Source organism: Aplysia californica, unplaced genomic scaffold (genome assembly GCF_000002075.1).
Source record: "Aplysia californica isolate F4 #8 unplaced genomic scaffold, AplCal3.0 scaffold00797, whole genome shotgun sequence".
NCBI classification, from domain to species: domain Eukaryota; kingdom Metazoa; phylum Mollusca; class Gastropoda; order Aplysiida; family Aplysiidae; genus Aplysia; species Aplysia californica.
The window spans coordinates 43680-53430 of NW_004798067.1; the positions used below are offsets into that span (position 1 = coordinate 43680).

At 41.0% G+C, this 9751-nt stretch overlaps 1 protein-coding gene across 4 annotated transcripts in view; it reads left to right on the forward strand.

Annotated features, from left to right (window-relative positions):
- Positions 1 to 6559, forward strand: part of LOC101853888 (BTB/POZ domain-containing protein 17) — a 16910-nt gene extending 10351 nt beyond the window's left edge. For all 4 annotated transcript variants that reach the window (XM_035972691.1, XM_005109616.3, XM_005109617.3 and 1 more), the window contains 4 exons: positions 369 to 552; positions 1194 to 1365; positions 1966 to 2168; positions 3596 to 6559. In XM_035972691.1, coding sequence (XP_035828584.1) covers positions 369 to 552; positions 1194 to 1365; positions 1966 to 2168; positions 3596 to 4072 — 1036 coding nt within the window. In that variant the 3' untranslated portion in view covers positions 4073 to 6559. The remainder of the gene's footprint in view (positions 1 to 368; positions 553 to 1193; positions 1366 to 1965; positions 2169 to 3595) is intronic.
- The last annotated feature ends 3192 nt before the right edge of the window (positions 6560 to 9751 follow it).

Consider the following 9751-nt stretch of genomic DNA (forward strand, 5'->3'; position numbering starts at 1 on the left):
CTCCCCACCACCCGATGTCTCTGTCTCTTCTTCTCCTAAGGTATCGTACACCAAATGTCTTCTTCTCCAAAGGTATCATTACTCCAAATATCTTCTTCTCCTAAGGTATCATTACTCCAAATATCTTCTTCACCTAAGGTATCATTACTCCAATTTTCTTCTTCTCCTAAGGTATCATTACTTCAAGTATGTTATCTTCTCCAAAGGTATCATTAAACAAAATATTTTCTCCTAAGGTATCATTACTCCAAGTATCTTCTTTTCCAAAGGAATCATTACTCTAAGTCTCTTTTCCAAAGGTGTTATTACTCTAAGTATCTTCTTCTCCTAAGGTTTCATTACTTCAAGTATCTTCTTCTTCTCCTAAGGTATCATTACTCCAAGCTGACCGGTCCCGAGCGGCTGCGAGACGCCTGCAAGGACTTCATCGTGTCAAACTTCAGCGTGGTGCTGGACGCCCACGACTGGGTGGAGATGGAGCGGGAGGAGCTGGCAGACTTTGTCGGGATGTCGGAGCTGTGCGTGGAGTCGGAACAGAAACTTTGGGAAAAGGTGGGAGGACTAAATTGTGCTTTTACCGCTGGATTCTGCTGCCCTGCTGAATTGCTGGCTTGGGTTGATGAGAAATAAATAGACATAATAGTGGTCTTTTTAGTACAAATAGAAGCGATAATGGCCATTTTTGATGACTCTAGTTCAAGTCCCGAACAGACATTGTTGACACTGGATTGTCTTCGGGGCTCTTCCCCTACTTGTCTCGAGCTTGGTGAAGGCTTTTGTGTAATTAAGAGGTCTCATTTCCTAAATGACCATACAAAATCTTGTCAAATAGACAGAAACAAGAGCATTAGGAAAATGAAAAAGCTTGACCTAACGTTTATATCCTCTGTCCATGTGCAGCCAATTTAACGCAGCTTTGGAAATTTGGACCAGAAAGCGCTTGGTCCCTGAGCATAATTTTGTGTGCTGAGGGGAAATGTTTGAGAAGGGTGAGAAAATATTGAGAGCAAAGTTATCTTGACCGGCACTGTCGTCTTTAGCTGGTTTCTATTCTATGAAGGCCAATTCTTTAGTTTACTGTGCAAATCCTTGGGGTTTGTTAACTTTTCTACTTGGACTTTAAAAATTAAAACGAGAGAAAAGGGAATGTTGGATTAGAATTTATGACTCCTCCATCTTTTATTGTCCAACAGGTGGAGCAGTGGTTAATGGCGGACAACAATGCGGAGTACAGGAGGGAAAATGTGGAAACCATCATACCTTTGCTCAGGTTTTGCAAAATGACTCCTTCCGAGCTTTTGGCCTTAGAATCTTCGCCTTTGATGCAGGAGTTTGCAGACGCGCTCAAGGATAAACTGGGAGCTGGTGAGTGGAAAGGATTTTAAATTTTTGTTTGAGCCTTGTAGTGTCTTGCAGATGAAGGTTTGTAAGACTGGGATGAGAGGAATTTTTAGAGTAATTTTTTTTTCTTCCGTTTTCAAGAATGTTTTAATCTAAATAGATCCATAAACGGCAAAATTGTACACATTGTTTATAAGATGGTACATGTATGTACTTTTAAACTTTATGTACATATATGACTCCTTCTGTCTCTGGACCTACCGTTTGTCCTTCAGAGACAGGAGATACGGTGTATGCCTTTGTTCTCACTCTTCGTTAAAAACAGAAAAGTGACCTGTCTTGTGTGGTTTGTATTTTGTAATGGTAAGGCTTTTACTAAAATTAAACTCAATCTTTGTGTCGCATTCCAGCCATCAATCTGTGTGCCAGCCATCAATCTGTGTGTTGTGTTCCATGAATCGATCTGTGTCGTGATCTATCCATCAATCCATGAATCAATGTTTGTATCATGTTCCAACAATCAATCCCTGAATCAATCTTTTTGTCATGTTCCAACAGTCAATCTATGAATCTATCTTTGTGTGTTGTGTTCCTTTAAACAATCTCTTTGTGTCATATTTCCAGCGTACCGCTTCCACTCCCTGGCCAGCAATGGCGTCTTCCTCCACGGAGAGCAGGTGCCCTACCGGAACTACACCTCCAAGATGTACGGCCTCAGGTTTCAGTTTGAGCTGAGGAACTACGCAAACATTCCCAAGATTGAGAGTCGGGTTTGCCTGTCGTGCCAGGTACCTTACATGCCGTTCTGTGAGGGGAAGACAGACAAGGTCAGTGCGGTGATATGTTTCTCTTTTTGCGAAGATCTGTTCATGCGTTGTCTCGTCTGTTGCGGTATTTATGAGTGCCGCTCAGTGTGTCATGTAGCTGTGCTGTGTTGCTCAGTGTGTCGTGTTGCTGTGCTGTCGTGTAAATGTGCTGTGTCGCTCAGTGTGTTGTATAACTGCTGTGTTGCTCAGTGTGTCATGTAGCTGTGCTGTGTCGTGTAACTGTGTTGTGTCGCTCAGTGTGTCTTGTGACTGTGCTGTCGCTCAGTGTGTCGTGTACCTGTTCTGTGTCGTGTAACTCTGCTGTGTCGCTCAGTGTGTCGTGTACCTGTTCTGTGTCGTGTAACTCTGCTGTGTCGCTCAGTGTGTTGTGTAGCTGTGCTGTATCGTTAAACTGCTGTATCGCTCAGTGTATCATGTAGCTGGCTTGTGTCATGCCCAAAACTTCTTACAATGAAATGGGGGGGGGGGGGGGGGGGGGTCACTTTTTGGGCTCTGACCCCCCCTAAGCTTTCTGAACCCATGCGCATGAGCTCTGTTTGTGTAAAATATTGGATTTACTTTAGCACCAGGTGAGAAGTGTGTTTGATGCAGAGAAGGAAGTAGTATGAAAAAGTACAGAGCGAAGTGGTATGTACAGGCAAGCTGGTACTGTAGGTTTTTGTTGTGAATTCATTTTGTATGGGAGTGGATATGAATATATGTGAAGCGTGCAGACAAAATGAGTTACTTCTCGGATTCAAGCCTTATGGAAAAAGATATATCAGGCTTATAGGTGAAGTTTTTACAATTTATTAGTAGGAAATAATCAAAGGCATGTTATACTTAAAGAATATGGCATTTTAAAAATTTTTACAAATTTGACCCTTGCGTCGATGTTTCCTTGCAGCCAATGTTTCCATTTTTGGATAGCGAGAGGTAACTCGTTTTGTCAGCATGCCTCGCATATGTTTGTATGTGTGTGTGTGTTTGTATAAAAATATCTGTATTGATATACATGTTTGCATTGACCAGTGGTAAATTTCATCTCCTATCAAAGACCAGATTTGTGTGGAACCCAAATGGTGACTCCTGATTTTTATCGAGGATCTGCCAGCTGACCTCAGCAATTTCTTCCTGATCCATGCATGGTTAGAGATGGAGCATAGCACCATAAATATGTCTGTGGGTGGTTGGCATGTGCTCTGGTGTGGTTTGCTTCTTCTTTCCTATCAGACATCTATCGTCTTTATCTCCCCTCCTTCTTTTTTGTATTTGTTACTCTCTTGTAACACTTCTAACCTTCCGCACTTATATGACCTTATTGTGTTGCAAGTGCCGTAAAACACTGACTAAAACTAAACACTTACTAAACGAAAATATATGTCTGTTCTCTTTCTTTGAATGAGAGATATTTCTTTCAATGACTTTCAAACCATTCTTCTCACCAGAACAATGGACTTGCCCAGTTTCAGGCAAATTTCTACCCCAAAGGCTATTTCTCGACTATATCCCTGTACGGGAACTTCATGGCACGACAGAACGACAATGTGACTTTGAAGATCAGCCGCCAAAACGCTCCGTACACCTTCGGAGGACTCAGCGACGCCAGCCGACAGTACCCACCCATGCTGGTGGAGGCCACGCTACAGCTGTACGGCAAGAAGAAAGAGTTACGGTTCGTGGGACTCACGCTGACCAAAACACACGTCTTCACCAGCAAAACGCCCGACCTTGTGGTGGAGAACGTCCTTGACCTGTCGCGGCTCAAGGCGGAGGAGTCGCCATTTGTGGTGGAGGGCTCTCTGTCCGGGGCGGTATTCGTCAAAGTTCAGCAAGTCGGGGATCACTTGTTGGAGGAGGCGGGGGCGAGAGAGGCGTCGGCCGGAGCCTGTTTTGACCGCGGTCCCTCGAACGCCAGCCCGTGATCTCTTACTTACTTAGTGGCGTTGGTGATAGGGCTTTCCTTGTTGAACTGATTGGTTGTTGGGGGGGGTGCCACTTTTCACGGTGTATTTCAGGAGTTCTTGACGCCAAGATTATTCTCAAGTTACTAGTTCTGTTGTAATGATGGTTCTCTCGTCTTTGATGTCACAATATCTCAGAGAGGCAATTTTAATACAATTGGACAGTGGGGAATTCAGGAAACTGCTTTTCTGTCATACTGTCACGTTTTCTGAAAATGCACTATTCTTAGGAATAAGAGATAGCTTACTTTTTCAGTTCTGCTGTCAATTGGTCTTTACTTACCAAAATTACGTAAGTTGAAGAAGAAATCAATTTTATGAGGTGAACTCAGATCCAACTTGTGATCTCTTGTCTTATTTTACTCAACGCATAATTTCTGCTGCTGAAATACTCACTTACTCTTTCTTATTTTAACTTCAATTTTACTCGGATATGCACTGAGCACAGTATCAGAAGACCATCTCTGCTTCTGTTGCTGCTACACACCTGATTTCCCGAGAACTTTGTACCAATGGTTGGAAAGTAGAAAGATTATACAAATGTAAATGGGTTTGATATTAAAGTTCCTACTCATGCAGTCACTCCCAAGTAGTTGCATATGGCTTAAAATCTCTTGTTGCTAGAATTTGTTTCATGGTTGAGTGGCACCCCAAGATGATGCTTGGATATTTATAGCTTTGCTTGCTTTGCCAAATGTATGCAGTTCATATTTCTGGACATGTGCTTCATATTTATCATATACTCTCAACTCTCAGTCACTGCAAAACCTAGTCAACTTTACAAAGCTAGCAGAAGCAGTCAGGGCAAAAACCTAGTCAGTTTTTACAAAGCTGGTAGCTTTGTATGCTTTACATTAAAAAATCCCAAAGATATTTTCCTGAATTGGATACCTTCTTGTGTTGGTGGCAAGCAAAGGATGGATCAATAATATTTTGTCGTGCAGGGATGTCAGTTTGCTTTTATTCTTGAGAGATGCAGTTATATCTCTTGCAACTGCTTTCTTTGGGAATTGATTCTGACTATAGGAGGAACATTAACCCCACATGTGCGGCATAGTTTTCACCTCATATATAGGACAAGGGGGAGATTCAGCAGAACTCAATTTGTATCACGTATTAAAGTGCTCATGACTTGCTTGTTTATAGCAACACAGTTCGGCATAGAATGGGGACATCCTGGAAAGACCATGGGAACAAGACGTTACAAATGGTCTCGATTTGATAGCTAGAGAAACCGTGAAGAACTGTGCCCTCAACAGTTTTGGGCACTTGGCGGTGTGATCTCATTCGGCACGACCCGAAGGAGTTCTGGGCGGAGCATAGAGGCTGGCATTGACTCTACCCATCCTCCGTACTTCCTACGTATTTCCTCCATATTTTCTCCGTATTTCGATGGGATGCTTGGAATTCGGAGACTCGACTGTTGTTGGTTGCTGCACTTAGAATGGTGACGGAGTAATTCTCAGCTTCTGCTTTGTGAGGACGTCCTTTGTGCTTGAGGAGTAGGACAGGAATCAGATGTTTTTGTTACAGAGCTGCCCGGCTTTTCATTTTTTCTCATGGAATAAATTTTTTGGCTTTTTTTTGGGGTGTTGTTTTTAATAGTTTTCTTTTAGCTTCAATGACATTTTTGTCATATATAATGTCCTGTTTGGTACATGGTTTGGGAGCTTGTGAAGGATGGAGGGATAGTTGTAGGGTTTTGTTTGGGTTTTTTTCTGTTCTGGATTTTTTTTTTTTTGGTACCACCAGGACGAAAAAAAATCCCTCAGGTACTTTCCTATATGTTTCGTTTTTGTTTTTTTTAGATTAATAAAGCTCTTTAGCCTTTTGATCCTCACATTTTATGCAAAAACTTGGGCTGTGCCCCAGCTGTAAAATATTTTTTTAACTCGGGGGGAAAAGTAATCATGAATTCTTGCTTTGGGATTTGGTGCTAGTTAACAAAAATTGTGTTTTGCATTTAGTGTCAATATTTTTCGTCTATTTTTGTGCATTCTCTATAGAACAGCACAGTGTTTTGTTTGACGACATAGTCACTTCAAAATAGAGCTGTTTTAGGTTCTAGTCTTCTTCGGGTTTAAAAAAAAAAAAGATCCACGGTTCTTTTATTTTTCTTATTGATCCTTGTTGGAGAATTTGGTTACAGTGGCATGTACAAATGCTTATAATTTATAGATTCTATGACTGTTTATATCAACAGCATATAGATACACAACGCTACTATACAGACAATTCATGCGTGCTATGGCTGGATGCCACAGTGCAGTGCACATTTTCATTGTTCGCTTCTCAGCCCGTTCCAATTGGAACATACTTTTTTTCCCATTTTTGTTTTATCCTATCAATTTCAAACAATACCACAATGTGTAATATGTGACAATGTGAACACCGTGAAATGAATGATCTCAGTTTTTGTAAACCATACCCTGAGGGTACGGGTGTAAAGAAAAAATGTCTGTCCATTCATTAAATAGAATTTTTTTTAAGGAAAAGGGGTGAAGAGAGAGGAGAGGGGGAGCTGTTTGCTATCTGAGGGCCATGGTATGGAGGAAGTAAATCCAAATGACCTTGGTATAGAGGAACTGAGACCAAATATCTTTGATATGGAAGGAGTAAAATCAAATGACTTTGATATAAAGGGAGTAAGATCAAATGGCTTTGGTATGGAGGAAAAAGGTCAAATGACTTCAGTTTGAAGAAAGTAAGGTCAAATGACTTCGGTATGAAGAAAAGTCAGATGACTTCGGTATGAAGAAAGTTAGGTCAGATGACTTCTGTATGAAGAAAGTTAGGTCAGATGACTTCGGTATGAAGAAAGGTCAGATGACTTCGGTATGAGGAAAGTAAGGTAAAATGGCTTCGGTATGAAGGGAGTAAGGTCAAATGACTTCAGTATGATGACTTCGGTATGAAGGGAGTAAGGTCAAATGACTTCAGTATGATGACTTCGGTATAAAGGGAGTAAGGTCAAATGACTTCAGTATGAAGAGAGTAAGGTCTGAAAACTTCGGTATACAGGAAGTAATGTCAGACGACTTCGGTATGGAGGGAGTTAGGTCAAATGACTTTGGTGAAGGGTGCGGCAGAGATGGGGATGAGACATCAGCGTTTTGTCAGAACAGTAGAGTTTGCTTGTAGCACTTTTCAGGGACCAGATTTTTACGTTTGTTGTAAGGAGGGGTTTAAAAAAAAACAACCCTTGAGGTCATTATTCAGTGATGGAAAAAGTGAATTGTACTGTATCATACAAGTTTTTTACGATCAGAAAAATTCTGACATAAAAGTCTTAACGAAAGAACTCCCTGTAAGAGAAACTTACTTTCAACAATTGCCACATATTAATGTCCTGGCCATAAAGGAATGCGACCAAGCTACTGACAGCTGATAATAGCCCGTCGGTTCCCGACCGCTTGGAGCGATTTCCGACCGCTGGAAGCGGTTCCCGACCGCTGGGAGCGGCCTGCCCGAGATAAAGAGTTAAAATGTAAAACAAATTTCATAGTTTACTCCCAAAAGTTGTGAATCTGAATAGATTGGTCTGAGTTACAGACCCTTTCTGAAAGAAGGTACCCTACGAAAATGATCAAAGCACAATATGTTTTATACTTTAACATTTGATTTTCTTTCGTCCTGAAAACAGGATTTTTTTTCCATTGTGGTTTTCAAGTGTGGTTGATTGTAAAGACGATGTGCCTGCTGCCTGAATTTTGTCAAATGAAAGCTTTTCCTGTGATACTGTGAGGAGTCATGGCATTGATCAGATTTTCTTGCCGCCAATTTATTTATCCATTTACTATTTCAGCACCTTAATTTTCCTATATCTGTCGTATATGTATACGTACCTTTTTTATACCATTTTTGAAACATTATTTTAAATTTTTATTCTATGTCTTTACGCTCCTCTAAGACTCAAACTGACTTTCTTAAAACCAATGTCTATTTTATGTTGGGTTCACCGTTTACTCTTCAGTACATGACTCATTTTCGTTGAGAAAATTTCACCATAAATTTTTTAAAATACATTGTCGTAACGCATGTATGGAGGGGGGAGGGGGGAGGTGGTCCTCATTATTCCGAGCAAAGACAGTAAGTACTCTGTAAGTAAAAACATATACAAGTACATCATGAACCATGAGCTGCGGATTTCACGCGCTCAAACACTACGTTAGAAAAATCTCAGAGTCGTCCGAGTCCGCAAGAGGTGACTAGTTTTGGGATTGTTCCAGAAATCAGGATTCAGGAAATGGTCTGCTGCCTGCATTTTGCCCGACTTCAGACTGATTGTTGAGAAGTTGTTGCATTTTATGTTAAGATAGTCTTGATGCGAAATGTTTGAGACAAAAACATCCGCAATATTTGAGTCCCTGCGCACATGTTTCCACGTGGTCGGAAAAGTTGAATTTATTTTCTGAGCCAGTTGGTACCTCCTGTCTGCTAACTGCTCCTCATGATCATAAGATTGGTGAACAAGTTAGTACATTTTATAATCACTATCCGGAAAAAAAACCCACCCCCTGCAGAATGCTTACATTATTCTGAGAGCTATGTGACTTGAGAAGTGCCTGCTGCTTATTCTACCATGTTGTGTGTTCAGCTCCTAAATCATGGACTAGTTTTTCCCTTTGTCTTTTACTTTGAAAGAGTTCAGCTCTTTGAAGTTGCGAGAATGATGAAGTATGTACCATGGAGCCCTATGATATGATGAACAGGTTACATATTATGATTGGAGAACTTATACTTAACTCTGCTGGAATGTTTGGTGCGCAAATGAGAACTTCTAGATGTTTTCCGTTTGAATTCAATTGTGATGGCTCAGCTTGTTTTATTGTGTGCTGAACTTGGATTAGATGATTTTTATTGGAGTTTGACACTTTTTTTAACGCAACAGGGTTACTTTTGTAAAAAGGCTACTATTGATTCAGTAATGAATGACTCTGGCAAGTATTTGATGGAGTTGTTGTAAGTGCAATGTGTTGCAATAAAAATTAAGCATGGTTTCATATATTTGGGCTACATTTGTGTAAAAGAGGCCTGAAAAACATAATAATAATAATTGCACTTATATAGCGCATATCCATGCTCAAGAGCTTGCTCTATGCGCTTTACAACTATTATTACCCCAGCAGACCCACTGAGAACACTCAGAAACATTCTCAGCTTCCGCAGAAGCATACAGTGCAAGCTGCGGATTTCACGCGCTCAAACACTATCAAACTGACAAGATCTTTTACTGTCTATAGCTGGGTACCCATTTCCACCTGGGTGAAATGAGGAAAATTTGCGCAAAGTGCCTTTCCCAAGGACACAACGTCGGGTCCCTGACGGGATTCGAACCCACGACCTTACGGTTGGGAGTCCGAGAGCCTAACCACTAGGCCACCGACGCCATCTCTGATGGATCACAGGTAATGAAACTAAAATATGTCATTCTCCATATGCTTGAAAACAGTATTTCTTTAAACCGTATTCTTTTACAATTCACAAAAGTGCAGGGTAATTGCCAAATCTTTTCCTTAAAAATACATCTGAAGAAGTAGAAGGTCAGCCCCAACTACTGTGAGATCCTCAAAAAAGAGAGACAGGTTTTTTGAGGTCACTCGTTGGCAGATCTAACCCAGGTCCTGTAAGGTTCAAGTT